At 38.7% G+C, this 19283-nt stretch overlaps 1 protein-coding gene across 4 annotated transcripts; it reads left to right on the forward strand.

Annotated features, from left to right (window-relative positions):
- The first annotated feature begins 312 nt into the window (after positions 1-312).
- On the forward strand, positions 313-10042 carry LOC104093436 (polypyrimidine tract-binding protein homolog 3-like). 4 transcript variants are annotated; one of them, XM_009599176.4, is made up of 15 exons: positions 313-399; positions 1106-1169; positions 3632-3703; positions 3789-3865; positions 4016-4097; positions 5589-5712; positions 6038-6102; positions 6205-6254; positions 6372-6413; positions 6528-6579; positions 6662-6710; positions 6793-6806; positions 8366-8473; positions 8602-8745; positions 9469-10042. In XM_009599176.4, exons 2-15 carry the CDS (start codon positions 1113-1115, stop codon positions 9856-9858), a joined length of 1326 nt encoding a protein of 441 aa, XP_009597471.1. In that variant the 5' UTR covers positions 313-399; positions 1106-1112; the 3' UTR covers positions 9859-10042. The 4 variants fall into 4 exon arrangements, with proteins under 4 accessions (XP_009597471.1, XP_070052994.1, XP_033511313.1 ...); XM_070196893.1 differs by having other exon boundaries at positions 330-496; positions 1111-1169; XM_033655422.2 differs by lacking the exon at positions 313-399 and adding an exon at positions 515-605.
- The last annotated feature ends 9241 nt before the right edge of the window (positions 10043-19283 follow it).

The following is a 19283-nucleotide window of genomic DNA, read 5'->3' on the forward strand; positions in this document are numbered from 1 at the left end:
CCAAAACCCAAAAAGTTTGTTTCCAACTTGACGAGAAGGGCCCGTTTGGCCATAATATTTTTTCAAATTTTTTTTCGAAATAAGTTTGGCCATAAAATTTTTAATTTTCACTTGAAGATTTTGAAATTTTTTATAAAATTTAAAAACTCCAATTTTTTTTTTCAATTTTTTTTTACTCAAGATCATTCACAAAAATTAAAAAATAATCTAAAATTATATTGATGTCCAAACGTAATTTTAATTTTCAAATATCATTTTGAGTTACAAAATGATTTTACTTTTCCGGAATTTTACAAGAGACGACTTCGAATAAAAAATAAAAAGGAAAAATCCCCATGTCGTACTCCAAACCCTAGTCCCTCTCTCTCTCTCTCTCTCTCTCTCTCTGTCTGTCTGAAGGTTAGATCTAAGTTTAGTTTCTTCTGTAACGTGTTTATCCACTTTTCTTGTACTTTTTATTCAGTTAGCACTGGGTTTTCGAACCGCATAAGATGTTGTAGTCAATGCAATTTTGAAGTTCTTGAATATTTTTGAATCACTAATATTTTTTTCTGTGTAGGAAAATCTGATCAAAATTGTTTGGCCCCTGGAAAAGCTGAATCTTGGTTTATTTGCTAACTAGAGATTTTTTTTAAATTTTACCGGAAAACCTTAATTGTGTATTTGTTTTGCTAGAAAAGCTTAATCTTGTTTTATTTTGCTTTTTAAAGTGCCACGTCTGTTGTAAGCTACATCTGCTTCTTTGGATGGGAAAAAATTTTGAGAGAACTGCTATATTCTGTTACCTTAAGTAAAAAATTAGTGGTAAATGATGATTTCAAGTAAAAGACTAGAACTACAAAATAACACAGTTTTTGCGTTAAACACTCTTTAAGGTAGCCTTGTTGGCAATAGTTGAGTTTCTTATTCCGTTACTTACAAAATAAGATAGAAAAATTGGTTTTTGGCTGCTATTTCTTCTTGTTTATTTCTTTTCCTGAATCCTCTTTTCCTCTGTTGCAAATTTATGTCTTGTATGTGCTTAATCATTTCTCAGCACTCTGTATGATGTGCTTTTAAGTAGTTTATATATTTCAATTTGTTTCATTGTTTTGTTGTGATTCAGGTAAGAAATGACTGATCCTTCAAAGGTCATTCATGTTCGCAATGTGGGACATGAGATCTCAGAGGTAGTGTTGTAGGGTCTTTCATAATTTTTGTTTGATGGGTATCTACCTTGATGTGTGACCCGTGAGCTCCAAATTTTCATAAGCAAGTTGTTTTTGTCGTTGGTTACTGCCCTTGTTAATAAGGATGAGTGTTTGTAGTGTTTGACATCATTTTCTTTACGCTGTTGTAAGCTTACGAACGTATGCATAAATTAGTATAAATGAAAATCCTGTACTTCTGATGCATAGCGAAGAAAGAACTATGTATGAAACAATGAGTACCTTTTCTCTAGTTTCTTGTTTTTTGACAAGTAATGTACCTTCTCTAATCAGAGAGGAAGTTGAGATAAATCCGATGTAATGGCGTTTTTGCCTTTTTGGGGGAAAAAAAGGACATACTGAAACAGCTGCAGGAAGGAAATCCGTTTGAGCATTCTTGCAATTTCTGTATGTACCATGCCCCTTCCTGAAATTCTTGAAAAGTTGTACCAGTCAAAATATTTTTTGTGGGCTGCATCCCGGGGAGGGGGGGGGGAGGGATTGAGGTTTCCATGGATCTCTTGAAGATCAGGTTACTGCTGTTTTTTATGGCCTAGACTGAATTTTGAAAGAGAATCAGTTTGGGGATTGAGGTTTCCATGGATCTCTTGAAGATCAGGTTACTGCTGTTTTTTATGGCCTAGACTGAATTTTGAAAGAGAATCAGTTTGCAGTAATCTGGCTTATAGTGTTTATTCATCTATTTTTTGAAGGAGCAGTGCACTCTTCCTTTTGCAGTAGTAAATGTTGGATCTGAAAGTGGAGACAATTACTTCCCTTTGCATTCCTTTATTTGGAATCAACTAGTCTTTATGCATGCACGGTGTACATGTATTTTGTGTTAATTATTGGATAAAAAAAGACAAAATAATGAAAGAGATATACCTTTTTTTACAAAAGAATCTTTTTTTTTTTTTTGAAAAACGCTATCATCTTGTAATATTGAAGATTAAGTAGGATGAAATTTAACAAAAAAGATAAATCAGTTTCGAACTTTAGAGGCTAATTCATGATTGAATTCTTTTATATATCCTTTTCTATATGGAATTAAATGAGCTTGGCCCATTCCAAGGTGGAACTAAATTGGTGTTCAAAGTAACAGCAACATTGCTAAAGTTCCAAATACAAAAAAAAGGGAAATCATCACATTTGCCCTTGAACTATTCGGTATTGTGCAACTTTACCCTCAATTTTAATGTAGGACCAATCTTGTGCTCACTATTAGCTAAAGTTTGTATAAATAACCTCCCACTAATGGAGCTCTATTGAGAACGAAAATAAGCTTAAGAAATTATTAGAGGAGGAAAAGGGATACAACGATGGGACATGATTAGCAAGACCGAAAGGTTGAAGAGCTCATGTTGACCAAACATTTTGATGAAGGTGATCAGAGTCTGGTCATTCTCCCGGAGATTGGATTTTTGAGTGAGGAGAGTGTGAAGATTGGAAAAAGAGATTGGAACATTAGGGGAGTCCGCCACAGAGTAGGGAGGAGTATACTGGCGGTGATTCCTGACAAGATAGGCCGGTGTTAGAGAAAAGGAAAAAATTAGAGTAAAAAGGATAGGAGGCTTCAAAGGAAATATCTGCCATTGTAGTAGGGCATTGCCAGGCCATAAAGGGCAATTTAGTTGGAGAGCTGATTGAAGGTCTCCAAAAAGAGGTAATGGAGGGAGAGGAGAAAGGAAGATCAGCTTCTTTTTAGTCCTTTAGGTTTTTCTCCTCCTTTTCTTTATGTATTTCTTTTGGGCTTTCTTTAATAAGGGATCACAGGTTAATGGTTATTTATTTATATGCGTATTAACTTTAGTTATATGTTTATTCGAGCTGGAGCTCCGTTAGTGTGAAGGGTATTTATGCAACTTTTGGCTAACAACGGGGGAGAAATTGGGCCAAAATTGAAACAGAGGGTAAAATTTGCGCAATATCAAACAGTTCAAGGGTAATTTGGCCCTTTCCCTAGAAAAGGTAAAATATTTCTCAAGTTCCTAACATAAATAAAAGAAGGTAAAATATCCCTAAAATCTAACGTTAATGAAAGAGGAAAATACATTTTCAAAGAAGGAATTAAATTGTTTTCTCAAAAAGTTTTAACACTAAAAAAGGGATCAAGTTGTCATCCATTCCTACAAATATATCTAAAGTAAATAAAAAAGGAAAATAGCTTTTCAAGAAAGAATGAATGTAATTGTGTTCGAAGTAAAAAGATATTCTTAACAATTTCTAACGTAAATAGGAAAAAAAATATATTTATTGTAGTTACAATTTTGCTCAATATGGAATATAAGTTCGAAGGGGTAAAATTTTGATTGATATTTCGCTTTGAAGCTTTGTGCTTTATATATAATAACATAGATTAGATCTTTCTCCAGCTCATGATGCACCAAAACAACGATTTTGATGGAAACTAATTGATATGCTTTTGATTTTTTGTTCTTTTCCAGAATGATTTACTTCAACTATTCCAGCCATTTGGCGTCATTACCAAACTTGTAATGCTTAGGGCAAAAAATCAGGTGCTTCTTTCATACTTGCACATTGAATGGCCTCATGATTTATGAATTTACTTCTAAATTTTTTTTTTTTTCTTGTACCTGTTAGGCCCTCTTACAAATGCAAGATGTCCCTTCAGCTGTAAAGGCATTGCAATTCTACACAAATGTTCAGCCCAGCATAAGGTACCTTCTAAGACAGAAACTAGTATTCCATTTGGAGAACTCTATATGTAGCTTTTCGAATCATCTGTGTATTTCAAGCTGTAAGCTGCACTATTTTTATCAGCATGCTCTGTAGGACATTGATTAGTGACTCGTTTTCTTGTCCTATAGGGGGAGGAATGTTTATGTTCAGTTCTCATCTCACCAAGAACTGACAACTATGGATCAAAATACGCAAGGGCGAGGAGATGAGGTCAGTGATGTTTCTTTTTGCACGTTTCTTTGTGGTTCACTGGTATTTAACTCAGTCCTATACATGGCGGGGTGATTTACTGACGACTACCCCTCCTCTAGTCCTCCCTGAGACTTCGAGTGCAAGATCACTGCATTTGCATTGTTATTCTTTTTAATCCCAACATGCATTAATCATCTTCATGTTCAAGAGAGTCACTTTTTGTGTGTGTGTGTGTTTGATTAAAAGATAGTTACTTCTATGACTAGTTCATTCTACAGCAGATCTAGTCAGAAGCTCACCATTCACTTTATGGTCATGACATTGAAGAGTATTTTAAGGCAATCGTTTGTTATTTGACAAGTAATTAATGAAGTTCACTGGGATGTGAAATGACCATCTTTGTGTGTGTTATTTTAATTGACTGAAAACATGCCAAAATTTCACTTACTTCATCGAAGGAAAAGGAAAAAAAAAGAAGAAAATTATGCCAAAATCTCTACTAGCGTACGCAACATAAGTTAGCAAAAATTAAACTAAAGTTAATGGATTATGTATCGCTAGAGTAGTGTGATGTCTAGTGCAAGTTGTGGAAATAAATGGAGAAAATTTGAGATTTCATGATTACACTAATGTGATGGACCAATTAGCTTTGACTTGCAACGTTTCCTTCCTATTAAAAACATTTCACTTCCTTAAGCTGCTTAAGTGGTTCTTCTCTTCCACAATTTCTAATAGTAAAAATCGGTCAAAGTGATACATCTTGCCGACTACCAGGCAAGCAGAAACTGATCCTTTTGTTTTGGGGGTTGGCGTGGGGGGGGGGGGTTGCTATGTTGTTGTCAACTGATCGTTTCAGTTGAAAACAGGAGTGTATGTCCTTGAAAAAAAACTATAGGCCTCCTTGTGCAAGCAATGCTTCTTGATGACTTGAAAGAGAAAGCAGGCTACTGAAGTCTAACTCCACTTTGTCCATAGCACAAGTTGTAATCGAAATAGGGATTAAGGGATGGATCAGGCAACTGCAAGAATTAAAGCATGTGACTAGCCCACCTCACCGATTTTAAACTTGATCTGACTGACTATCCAAAAGCAGGAAAAACCAGCATTGCTGTTAAAAAAATAATCTATTTGCATCTTTCAGTTTTTACCTGATGCAACACTTGCCAGTAAGGCGCAAAAGTGTTTTTTTAGAGAAGTGTCACTTTGTATGAAATAATTAGGAGACATGACACTGGATTTGGGATCAGGCACTGGACTAATGATCTAAAAGTCAGTAGTAACTTTCTGTACTTTCTTGCTTATTGTCATGTTCTTTTGTCATTATCTCTTGCATAGATCTTTGTGTCTTTATGCCCTTTTTAAGTACTGAACCAAGATGAAGCTTTTTTTGTTTTGTTTACTTCTTTTATCCTTTCTGTCATCTTTTTCTCTATTCATTCTCTTCTCTTCTCTCTCTTCTGTCTCTATGCTGCTCTGCTGTTCGGCTCTTTCGGCTCTCTGGACTCTCAGCCTAACCGAATTCTCTTAGTCACAATACATCACATGCTATACCCTATAACTGTGGATGTGCTGCATCAAGTGTTTTCTCCACATGGATTTGTAGAGAAGATCGTTACGTTTCAGAAGTCGGCTGGTCAGCACCTTCAAGTTTTCTCTCTCTCTCTCTCTCTCTATATATATATATATATATATATATATATATACTCGTTCATTATTTTTTTCTTGTTTTGGATTTAAGACTAGCTGGAATTTATAGAAGGATCAAGAGAGGAATGGGGATTTCTTTGTTGTATCATAGGACTCCAATTTTGGATTTAAATCATTTGTTTTCATTCTTATGGTTCTATTGCTTCGTGGAGGATATTCGGGCTTTTAATATTTATGCTTGCATTAATGCATTCTTGACCATATCTTGCATAATCTCTTGTTTCTGCTGATATTTTCTATGAACTGCGTAGGTTTTCAAGCTTTAATCCAGTTTCAGCTACAACAAAGTGCTGTTTCTGCAAGGAACTCACTTCAGGTGTGTTTGTGATAATATAAAATCACTTAATTTATTTGGATTATTTCAGGTTGGTTTATTATTTGAGATAAAATAAGCTTAATGCATACAATTTTCTTGTAGGGGCGTAATATATATGATGGCTGCTGTCAGCTTGACATACAGTTCTCTAAGTAGGTTTCAGTCCGCTCTACAATTTACCTTACTTGCATATCTGCATGCAAATGTTTCCAGTTTTTCTCTCATTTCTTGTGATAGCTGTGTTAACCATAGATTTATTTGTGATTTAGCCTAGATGAATTGCAAGTGAACTACAATAATGAACGTTCAAGGTACTTTTGTTCAATTTCAGTGTTTTCTCTTCCCCTCTCAAGCATCGTGAAAGAAGCTTTTATTTAATAGTTTGTCGGGACAGTTTTAATTTTGTGCTTTCCGTTTCCGAGTAGGGACTTCACTAACCCGAATCTACCATCAGAACAGAAGGGCAAATCCTCTCAGGTAGTTTTCTTGACCTATTTTTATTCGGATACCGTTTGTTCCCAATATGGGTTTGATTTCAATACTTTTCATTGTGTGACAGCAAGGATATGGAGATATGTACTCCTTCCAAGGTTCTGGAGCTCATGCAGGTACTTAATGCTTATCTTATTCTATTCAATGCCAAATATTATATAGTTTGCTGACTGTATTTTTTTCTTATTGGTTTTCCAGGTGGATTTCCTCAGGTGTGTATCTTCTCGTCATCTTTAACAATTTTTTTTGTTGTTTTGGAGAAAAAAACAGCTTCAATTACATCTTCAAGTATTTCAACATCTGTTGCTTATCTATCTGTGAGCTGGCAGATCTGGATAGCTGAGCGTGACCTCGACGCACTTTTGCTGTCCTTACATTAATTGTTCTTACCTCTATACCATTATTGTCTTTGCTATCAGTATTTGTTATGAAGTATGTATTGATATTACCATCATTATGCACTCAATGTGATAGTACATGCATAATGATTAATGATGATGAAGCTTTATTTGCTGATTCTGGTGACACATTAACTTCTTTTTTCCCCCAATCTCTCTCTCTCCCTCTCCCTCCCTCTCTCTGTCTTGTGTTTACACATATACGACAATTACACCTCAATTTAAATCTATTTGGGTTTGGCTAGATGAATCCTCACTATCATGCTGCTCCATTTCAACCCCTCACAATCCTTATATTTAGATATTTAGGTTTTCTTGCAGTAACGATTCTCTAGATTTCCTACTGGCATATTAATCTCTTACAAGAACAGAAGACTTCTAGCAAACATTAGACCTAAAGCATACGTACCTGCTTGACTAAAATTCAATCTTAATTAATTGGTATCGCCTTTTCTTCTATTGTGCTCTATTTTTTGCTCAGCATATATAGATTCCAAGAGATCATAGGTCTTGAGATAACTTCCTTCATTGTGGTTTTAGGTCTACCTCATCACCATTTAATATCTTCAATCACCATGGTTTCGCACTTACAAATCGGTGCATCTAGAGATCAACGTATGGCATGACCAATCGTCTGTGCTACTTGCACCTTCTGCCAGATATGATAATTTTGTCTGTTTAATCTTTGAATGACGCACATCCATTTTACATCTGTGTTCTTATGACACTTTTGTGGATACGTAGGACCTTGGAGCACAACATTCACCCATATAATATTGCTGATCTTACAATTGTTTACCTTTCATTTTAGTAGATATCTCCCTATCACATACACTTGGTAACACTTCTCTGTTTCAGTATTTTGATTTTATATGTAACATCTTCATTTGTCTTTCCATTCTCCGGAACCGAAACCATCTATATTTTTCGACATGACCATTCAGATCTCCTCCAATAAAGATTTGTTTGTCATTTGGAATTTCTTGGAAGAAGGTGTCTATATCTTCTCAGAGTTTGTGCATCTAATCCTATTTGCAGAGTTTAGTCATTGATGACATAAATTGTCTCCTTTCCTCTTACAAGTATTATCAGATAATCATATACCCAACTATACTTACCTCAATAACTTTATCCTCGTGATTCTATAATGATTCCTATCCTATTCCCATCTTTATCTATCCTATAATTATATTCCCGTGTTTCTACACTAACCTCTCTTTTTAACCCCCACCCCACCCCCACTCCTGATCCAATCCTCTCTCTCTCTCTCTCTCTCTCTCTCTCTCTCTCTCTCTCTCTCTCTCTCTCGTATACACATGAACTGAAGTAGTAATAATAAGTACCTCAATTTTTTTTCCACATTGTTTAAATAGATGGGAAATGCTGAAGCAATTGCAGCTGCGTTTGCTGGTGGTTTGCCACCTGGAATTAGCGGGACAAATGACAGATGTACTATTCTTGTGTCTAATTTAGATTCAGATGTAAGCTTCTGTTCTTTATCCCAGTATGAGTACCAAAAGACTCTTTCTCCTTTTTATCATTTTTAATATTTTGAAAAGTCGTTCTACTTATCTTGACGTTTCTTCTGATTGGGTTCTCCTAATTGCAGAGAATAGATGAGGACAAGCTTTTTAATCTCTTTTCCCTTTATGGAAACATTGTCAGAATTAAGATTCTGCGCAATAAACCAGATCATGCGCTGGTTCAGATGGGTGATGGCTTCCAGGCTGAGTTGGCTGTTCATTTTTTGAAGGTCTGGATGATATTATCCTTTTTTGTATCTGTTGTTTTGTTTGGAGTTGGAGGTTATTTGTTCCATTTGGTATCAGCAACCTAGACACAGATACCTTTCAAAGCATCCAGCAGCTTCTCTTCTAGTTTTCGTTCACATGTTTATCTGAGTTTCGTAATTATTCTATCTCTCCTATCCTCCCCCTCCCCCTTCCTTCAAGACTAGAAAGAAGAAAGTTAAAAATTCTTCCTTTATCTCTCAAAGATAACTTTTTTGTTTTTGTTTTGTTTCTTTATTGGATCAAATTATATGTTTCCTAACAACCAGCAGTCATGTCTTTTGCCAGTAGCATTGATTCCTCGATTTTCACCAAGCAGATGGATGAAGCAGAGTCATATGTAGTACAACATATTAGTAAATTTGTTGCATCCAATACCTTTGATAACTACTTTTTGTAGATCCAAAATGTTTCAGTTTATGCTGCTGTCAATTATGTGGATATACCAGGACACTAGAAAATATTTAGTCATGCGTGGAGCAAGTTCTATTTTCGTTCATGGTTTCTCTTGGCTATACAGCTCATCTAACCATTAACTAAATTATGTCGATGGTTAACTACTCTCAATTGTCTCATTTAGATTCATCTATGCATGTGCTATAGCCCTTTATATCTTTTTGCTTCCTTTGAGTCTCTACGGGTATACATTATACTGAAACTATTTCCCCCTCCGGATTTGGATACAGGGCGCCATATTATTTGATAAGCGGCTGGAAGTCAACTTCTCAAAGCACCCCAATATTACTACCGGACCGGACACACATGACTACTCAAATTCAAATCTCAACCGATTTAACCGTAATGCTGCTAAAAACTACCGGTATTGTTGCTCTCCTACTAAGATGATCCACCTGTCCTCCCTGCCCCAGGATGTAACAGAGGGAGAGATCGTGGCACATCTGGAGGAGCATGGTCCCATCATCAATAATAAGCTGTTTGAGATGAATGGCAAACAGCAGGCTCTTGTTCTTTTTGAAAAGGAGGAGCTGGCAACTGAGGCACTGGTATGCAAAAATGCTACATCCCTTGGTGGCTCAACCATCCGCATTTCGTTTTCTCAGTTACAGAGCATCTGAAAAACCTTTGTGATAGGATCATAAAGATGTCAACGCCATTGTAGACGCAATAATAACAATGCTGTAATGTGCTTTCGCGGTGATCTGTATTTTTAGTTTCTGCTGCCTATGTACTCTTTCTGCCTCTATTAGCTATTGTACCTTTTTTTCATTGAGCTAAAGGAGATTATTGGTAGTTGCTCAAGTTTTTGTAGAAATAGGGTAGTCTAAATTCTGATAGAGGTTTCTATCCATCATTTGTACAGAGCTTGAAAGCCTATCTTCCGTTGCTCGTCATCTATCTGATCGTAATCCTTCACTCTTTGTGATCCATCTCCCTATATAGGTTTGCCCATCCCCCCCCCCCCCCCCCCCCGCATTTATGACCTCACCATTGCCCTTACATATCATAGCTTGTTCCAATTGAAATTAAGTCCTTGCTACTGTATCTTTTTTCTTTCCTTAAGCGAGTTGCTCTTAATTTTTCTTTCTTGGGCAATGCCTTCCCACCTATTTGTTGCTTAATGGTCGATAATCAACCAGAAAAAGAATGAAGAGAGGATAAAACATGAAACTTATCAGCCAAAGCAACGAAAAACGATACAAATAATAGTACTCGACTTTGGGAGACCTCATAGGAAATTGTTATGCAACATTTAGTCTCGTCCTAAGCAAGTAGGGTATGCTTTATCACTGTCCAATGACATTTATAGCTTCTTTGGTGGTCAAAAGTACTTTTTTTTTTCCATAGTTAAGGTGTTTGGCCAAGTTTTTAGAAGGAAAAAATGCTTTTGGTTAGATGTAGAAGCAGTTTTTGAGAAGCAGAAAAAAGTTGTTTACCCCAAAAGGTACTTTTTTAAAATGCACTTTTGAGAAAAGTACACTTAGAAGCATTTTGTAAAAGTTTGACCAAACATTAATTGTTGCTTAAAAGTTGTTTTCCAAATTTATAAGCCAAACACTAATTATTTCTTACCAAAAATAAATTTGAAAAGCACTTTTGAAAAAAATACTTTTCAAATTAAGTTGATTTTAAAAGTACGGCCAAACAAGATATTAGTCTCGTCTAGCTTCAATATTGATTTTAATCCTAAGCAACTAGGGGTAGGACATATGCTTTATCACTGTCCGTTACATTTAGTCTCGTCTCACTCTAATATTTGAATTTAAATAAACGTATTCGTCACTAAAATTTGTTCTCAACTAATTGGTATGGCTTTTATAGATTTTCTTTTCATTGTGCCTTATTTTTCAGCGTGTATGCATATATTCCAAAAGATACAGGTCTTTTGAGATGTTCTATATGATTTTAGGCGTACCTTATCTATTTTAACAACTTTAATTATCATAATTTCACACCTTCAAATGGATGAATCTATATGTTGATGTAAAGTATGACGAAAATATCTTAAGTAGCATTCTCTAATTTTATCTTTGTGAGTGTTTGTACTTTTTTGTGAATGTGATCAATTTTAATCTTGTTTGTCTTTGTATGATTCACGCATCTTAACATTCGCATTTTGCGATGGTTATCTTGCATGATGCACTCATCTTAAACTTTAGAGATCTAATACTCATTCTCATATAACATTGTCGGTCTTACAACTGTTTCATATATCTTGACTTTCAATTTAAAATGTATTCTTCTATTCATAACACTTCGATAGTACTTCTCTATTTCAACAATCCTATTTCGATTCATGAAACATTAAATTCTCATGAAATATTAAGCCTAGATATCTAAATTTTTTGATTTAGGCAGTGCAATCTTATCCAACCTCAACCCAATTTTTTTTACTGGCTAAACATGCAATGCATATTTGAGTACCTATTTTATCCTAAAAAACCTTACTCACTAAGAATGATTCTCCATAGTTAAAGTTTTTAATTGACAACTTCGCTAGTTTTATCAATTAGCATAAAATCATCTTCAAATAGTATACAGAATGGGACTTCTTGTATATTGTTAATTCGCTCATCCATATTCAATACCGATGATAGATGTAAATCCACGGTTATGAAAACTCATTTATATCTCTAGCCATTGTTCTCACTCTTGTGATGATCATGCATATCATTTATGACATTAAAGATTTAGTACGAAAATTTCTTTCTTCTCCAACACTCACGAAAGATTTTTCTTCCCACTCTATCATATATTTTCTCTACGTCAATGAATAATATTTGTAGATTTTATTCTTCTTTCGATAAATTTTTATCAAGATCTACCAGACACAAAGTATAGCCTCCACCGTCCTTTAAGTTCCATCGTATGGTTCATGAATTTAATGCCATCATAGTTTGTGTTTACTCGTAAAACGGTACAGTTGAATTTATAGCGTGGTTTATAGACAAGCGAATCGATTTGATCCAAACGTGATAAAGAAATGAGAACAAAAATAAGATTAACGACTGAAATTAAAGGAGATAACGAGTCTGATTCCGAACTTGGTCTTTCCGAGAGCATAAATAAAGGCACACATAAAGCGATGATAAAACTATTTAGATTGAGCGTAAAATAGTAGAATAAAACTTTGTGTGCAGAATGTTTCATGTCCGTACAAGGGTTGTCAATCCTGATATTTATAGCTATCCTTAGGGAGACAAGATCCTAAAATCAAGCTCCTCTTGAATGAGAATAAAAATGCCTCTAATGGGTGCATAACAGATGGCTTTGAATGTAGATATTCTCTATAATGACTGCTCATTAAATGCTATCCAATGTCAAGCCTTTGAAGCTTTACCATCGGTCGTGCTTCTTTTGGGATCCATCCGGTACCCATTACGCACCTCGTACCCTTATTTGATGACTCAACTTTTGTTTGTCCTCAGTTTCACGTGTCACCTCGCTATTTATCCACTTGTTATCAACCAATTTCATCCCATACAAATAGTCCCCTTACTTTCGGGTGACGCAACTCAGTGTTACCGGGAAGTAGATGAGTATTCCTTTCTTGGCAGAAAAGTTCCTGAACGGTCTCTGACATATGAAGGGACGCAGAACACGTGTTGCCCCATGATTCAACAAGTATTTTTGCTGGTTTTCGAGGTAATCACGACCACATTTTATGCCGTCTATAACTTCTTTGCTACTCATCATTTTTACTTCTTCACTTTCACTACTTTCACAATCTTTTCTCCCTTTCTAAGTTTTCTTAAAACATTCAACTTCCTCAGTAAGAACATCTTCGTTGATCTCTTACCACCATATCTTCTTACACTGCTAACTTTGGAAATACTGGTCTTCTCTTCGGTGGAGGCCGGAAGAAAAACAAAGCCAAAAAGGTTGATGTTGAGTATGAACCTCCAACTGTCAACACCAACATACCACTCCATCTCAACACTGCATCCACAAATTTTCATAGCCGTAGGGTTTGGCCAGTTCGTAGGTACCCCTCCTCCATTCGCCCTTCTAGTATCCTTACTGTGAAAGAGGACCGCAACTGCTTCAATGTCAAAATTCTCGTCCCAGATGGGGTAGAACGAGTTACCTACTCCAGGGAGGGGTTTATGTATGTCTATACATATCCCTTTACTTTGGGTCCCTTCTCCTTGGGGTTGAGTGAAGGACTTGACCCAATAATTCTGGAATTTTGCCACTGGTACTAGGTCTGTTAACACAAGTAGGCCCATCCATATGGCGTACGGTGGCCTGCCTTCATTAGTTGTGCACCGAGATCGGAGAAACCCTAACTCTCGCACATATGATGAACCTCTACTCCCCCAAAATATTCCGTGGGGGAGTGTTAAACTTCGGCCACCACGCCCTTCTCACCACGATAGATTATGACAACGATCGCGGATGGATGAAGCGGTTCATTATTATTTCTACCAGGGACATCATCCCGGCCACAACTCTAGCTTTTTCCGAGTCGTGGAATCTTTTCCTTTAGTCTTCGGATATTCATTTCCTTTCTTCGTAAAAAGATGATTTCTTGTTTTGCTGATTTTTTTGATTTCCTTTATTTCAGCTACTTGTTGGGAACAACCACGGGTTCACGGTCTGGACCGATGGGTTCAGAAAATCCTGGATATCACAACTCCAGAATCCCGTCGGTGAAATGAAATGGCTCCCAAATACGGGTGGAGAGCTAAGAACCATGGTGAGCGAAATTTCTCTTTCCTTAAATCTTAATATTTTAAGAGTAATCTACTAATCATCCTTTTGCTTGCGTAGGGCTCCCGAGAGGTTCCGTCATGTACCCAATGTCGACGCTCTTGTTGATCCAGAGGAGGCTGAGAGGTTGTTACAGAATGCCCTCAACCAAAGCAGGGCTCGTGGATCTGTCTTCGGTGAGGCTGCCTCATCTCGGAGTTCCCAGTCCAAGAATAAGAAACCGAAGAGGAGACGTTCCTTCTCGACTAGGACTCAAGAGAATAGAATAAAGAAAACACCAATTGAGCCGGCCATAGGTCCTCAATGACGAAGGGGAAGCCAGTGATGAAGAGGCTTCCCTTCAAAGGAGAAAAGGATCTTCATCAGCTCAACCAGATGCTCAACCAGATGCTCAACCGGGGGAGCTCCAAAACCCACCAACAGAGGAAGTTTAGGCGCTCTGGGGTGAGATGGGCCTGGTTGAGAATGCTGATTCTCGCTTCCTGGTCCCTATTGCTGTCTCCGGTCCAAGGAATTCATCCCCCAAGCTTCTTCTGCCCTCAACTTCTGAGAAAGCAACAACTACCATTCCTTATGCCACCGCTACTTCTTCTCCTACTACACCGACAACTCCATACCCACCGACACCAGCTGTTCCTTTGCCACCAGCATGAACTGCATCTTCACCACCGGTAGCAGCTGAACAAGTGGGGGATGCTTCTCCTCCACGGTCTCCTGACCACGGGAACATGGGGGACACTTATGCGATACCTTCTCAAGATTCTCGAGGAAGGCTGTAACGACCCGACCGATTATTTTACTTTCTAGATCCCCGTTTCCCTAATTAAGACTCCCCGTATATTTTTTTACTACTTTATGACTTGTGGGGATGGTTGGTTTAGGTTTGGAAGGGTTCGGGTTGAAATCGGAATACTTAGTTCCTTAATAGTGGCCTAAGGTAGCCAAGTTTGACTTGAGTCAACATTTCGAGTAAACAATCTCGGAACCAATATTTGAAGGTTCCAATGGATTTGTATGATGGTTTTGGACTTAGGAGCGTGTTCGGATGTTGATTTGGAGGCTCGTAGGTCATTTCGACTCGAATTGGCAAAAGTTAGAAAGTTGAAGGTTTGGAAGGTTGAAAAGTTTGACCGGGAGTTGACTTTATTGATATCAAGGTTGGATTTTGATTCCAGAAGTTGGAATAGGTCCGTTATATCATTTATGACTTGTGTGCAAAATTTGAGGTCAATCGGAGTTGTTTTGGTATGATTCAGCGTAGGTTTCGAAAGTCGGATGTTCATAGTTTCAATAGGCTTGAATTAGATAGCGATTTATAGAATAGAAGTTGTTTGATGTGATTTTTGGCCTCGAGTAGGTCCGTTATATATTTTTGAACTTGTTGGTATACTCGGACGGGGTCCCGGGAGCCCCGGGTGTGATTAAGATTGAATCAGATCATTTCGGACTTTGGTTGAACTGCTGAACCTGCTGCTGTGCTGGTGTCATCACACTGCGGAGGGTTTGGCTGCATATGCGGACACACAGGTGCGAGAGGAGTGACCGCAGAAGCAACCTGGAGTGGGCTGAGCAGCGATCACAGATGTGAGGTTTTTCCGCATTTTCGAGCTCGCAGATGCGAGGAAAGTGGTCGCAGATGCAGACGAGGCCAGGAAGGCCTAGGTTCGTAGGAACGGGGGTTCCTCCGCAGGCGCGAGTGCACAGGTGCGGACAATTTCTACAGAAGAGGATGCACATGTGCGCATGATTCTCTGCAAATGCGAACTTTCCCAACCTTAGTGGGAACCACACCTGTGATGGATTTTTCGCAGGTGCGGCGTCGCAGGTGTAACCCTAGGTCCGCCGAAGCGATCATCGCTGGGCAGTGGGTGTTTTTAATCCGGGACTTAGGATATTTTCCACACACTTCCACTTGGTCTTGGGCGATTTTGAGAGAACTTTTGAGGGGGATTCTCATCAACAACACAAGGTAAGTAAACTCCACCCATTTTTAAGTTAAATACGCGGATTATAGGTAGATTAAACATGGAAAGTTTGTGAAACTAGTGGAATTTTGTGAAGAACCTAGGGTTTTGGTAAATTTGGGATTTATCACGAATTTGGTGGTGGAAATTGGAATAAATTATATATTTGAGTTTGAGGTCATGGGTAACTTTTATATTAAAAACTTTTCGGAATCCGGGCACGTGGGTGAATTTCATGAATCTTCCAAATTGGGTTGGGTAACTACTATAAAAGCTAAATTATGAACTTTTGAGTATATATTTACTAGTTTATGCGACTTTTGATTAGTTTCGGATTCCTCGGCATAGTTTGAGGAGTTCTACTGAGGTTGGAGAGCCGGATTGAGGACTTGGAATTGAGGTAAGTCTCTTGACTAACCTTGTAAGAGGAAACTTATCCCCTTAAGTGTATTATTGTTGTGTGCTACTTGTTGTGGGAAGCTACGTACGCATAAGGTGATGAGAGTCTGTACATAGCTATATTTCATGATATGTCCGGGTAGACTTAGATTCACATCATGCCTTTAATTGTACTGTTTCTGCCTATCATGTGTATTAATTGTCTTGATTAGGACCGAGACTGGGTATTTAAATTGGAAATATGGACTTAGTTTCTTATTTAAGAAAATTAGGGAATACTTGATAAATTATAAATCCGTATCTTCTCGTCTCGCAAGTGCTTCCGCGAGTGAGGTAAATTTCTCTATTCTTATGGGATCGGGCCATTCGCCTAGGCATGATGGTAACACTACTCTTATGGGATCAGGCCGTTCGCCTCGGCATGATGGTAACACTACTCTTAAGGGATCAGGACATTCGCCTCGGCATGATGGTAACACTATTCTTATGGGATCGGGCCGTTCACCTCAGCAATATGATAACACTATTCTTATGGGATCAGGCCGTTTACCTCGGCAGTACCAGGTACCACTATTCCTATGGGATTGGGCCGTTCGCCTCGACATCTTTGTGCTTAATAATCGAAGCAGGTTCTGGTTTGGGTATAATTGAGTTAGCGCCTTCACGACCGGTTACGATATGTCGGTGATTTAATATAGACTCCTGAGTGGATTTACAGTCTTTGTTCTTATTTGCTTCATTGATACTTGTTGTACACTCACCATGTCTACTTTATGCATTTATATTATTATTATTTGACCTCTAGTAAGTGTCAAGTCGACCCCTCATCACTACTTATTCGAGGTTAGACTAGATACTTACTGGGTATGCGTTGTTTTCCATACTCACGCTACACTTCTGCACTGATGTGCAGGTACTGAGACACGTACTATCAGTGGTCATGCGGGCACGTAGCCAATCATCTACAGAGACTTAGTGGTGATCTGCTTGCCTTGCTACGATCTGCAGCACCAGAGTCTCTCTCTATCTTATTTACTATTTCTGTCTATCACTTTCAGACAATAGTTGTAGTATTTTTGTATATTCTCTAGAATGCTCATATACTTGTGACTCCACGTTTTGGGAGATTTTTAGCATTTATGTACTGCTGTACTTATCAATTTTATCACTACAATGTGTGTACTTTTTATGTTAGTAGTTTGTTAAGAAAAGAGCATGTACGGTTACATGAGATCTTACTCATTTTGTTCTATTAAAAAGAAAACTTTTATTTTAAATATTAAAAAGGGTTAAATAAATAGTAGTTCCATTTGTGGGCTTGCCTAACGGCAGCGGTAGGTGCCATCACGACCTACTATGGATTTTTGGATCGTGACAACTTAGTATAAGAGATTTAGGTTCATATAGGTCTCACGAGTCATGAGCAGGCCTAGTAGAATCTTGTGGATCGGTCCGTACTTATCTTCGAGAGGCTATAAGGTGTTAGGAAACTTCTCTTTCTTCATCTCCTATCATGTAGTTGATATTGTGCTAAGTATCTTTCTATTGATCTATCACAGATGGTGAGAATGCACGTGGCAGATGTACTAGGCGGTAGAGGAGCTGCTCCCCCCATTGCTAGAGGCCGAGGAAGAGGCCGGGGGAGGGATCCAGCTCCTTTCAGAGGACGAGGACGTCCTATAGTTTCTCCCGTCGTACCACTAGTGGATATAGTAGAGGATCCTGTTATTGAGGAGCAGGATGAGGCACCTGCAGCTGGGCCAACCTCAACAGATTTCATGACTGCACCAGAATTCCAGGAGGGTGCGGAGGTTCATTTCAGGTCTGTACCCTGAGATTTAGGTTCCTATGGCCCGTGAGGCAGAGATAAGGACTTCCTTTCTTCAGGTTATGGATATAGCTCGGAGGATCGAGCGCATTCGCAACTGCAACAGAGAGTTTACGTCGAGGGACAAGCGGCCCCGACAGTTTGGAGGATTGAGTGGCGCCCCACCTAGGGGAAGAGGTCAGTTCATGAGGGGTCAGCCCAGCAGTCCTACGCAGTCAGCACCACCGCCTGCTCGGAGTGCTCCAGCCCGATCCTACTTTAGTGCCATCCCAGAGAGTACTTACCGCCCGCTAACTATTCAAGGTTCCTCCAGTGGGTATTCAGGCCATCAGGGTTAGAACTCAGGTCAGCAATCTACTGCTCTGATGGGTTGTTTCGAGTGTGGGGATCTTGGCCACGTGAAGAGGTTTAGTCCCAGACTTCGGGGCAAGGCCGAGCAACAGGACTATTGGCCCATGCTTACTATAACAGCTACCACACCACCGGCCCGTCCAGCCAGAGGTGGAGGGTAGGTGGGTAGGGGTCATCCTAGAGGTGGAGGCCAGTCAGGTGGTGCTCCGGCCAGATTCTATGCTATCCCTGCCAGGCCATAGGCCATCGCCTCCGATACAGTGAACACATGTACTATTTCTGTCTACCGTAGGGATGCCTCGGTATTATTTGATCCAGGGTCTACTTACTCCTATGTTTCTTCTCTATTTGCTCCTTATATGGATGTGTCCCGCGAGTCCTTGGGCGTTCTTGTATATGTGTCCATGCAAGTGGGTGATTTTGTTGTTGTGGATCGGGTCTACCGGTCTTGTGTGGTTACTTTCTGTGGATATAAGACCCGAGCAGATCTTCTATTGCTCGATATCGTTGATTTCGAAGTTATCTTGGGCATGGATTGGTTGTCCCCATACCATGCCATTCTTGATTGCTATGCCAAGTATGTTACCTTGGCGATGCCTGAGTTGCCCAGATTAGAATGGAGGGGTTCGTCTGTCGGTACTTCCAGCCGGATTATTTCTTTCTTGAAGGCTCGACATATGGCCGAGAAGCCCTGTTTGGCCTACTTATCCTTTGTTCGGGATACTACTGCAGGGACTCCCACGTTAGATTCAGTGCCAGTGGTACGAGAGTTTTCCGATGTATTTCC

The sequence above is a fragment of the Nicotiana tomentosiformis genome, chromosome 3, assembly GCF_000390325.3.
Source record: "Nicotiana tomentosiformis chromosome 3, ASM39032v3, whole genome shotgun sequence".
NCBI classification, from domain to species: domain Eukaryota; kingdom Viridiplantae; phylum Streptophyta; class Magnoliopsida; order Solanales; family Solanaceae; genus Nicotiana; species Nicotiana tomentosiformis.

What these genes read in the sequence shown, in the direction of transcription:
- LOC104093436 (XM_009599176.4), top strand. Translation starts at nt 1,113, where the DNA reads ATGACTGATCCTTCAAAGGTCATTCATGTTCGCAATGTGGGACATGAG. An exon ending in TACGTTTCAGAAGTCGGCTG is followed by an intron (nt 5,713 to 6,037) that starts GTCAGCACCTTC and finishes TGAACTGCGTAG; the next exon opens with GTTTTCAAGCTTTAATCCAG. An exon ending in TACAATAATGAACGTTCAAG is followed by an intron (nt 6,414 to 6,527) that starts GTACTTTTGTTC and finishes GTTTCCGAGTAG; the next exon opens with GGACTTCACTAACCCGAATC.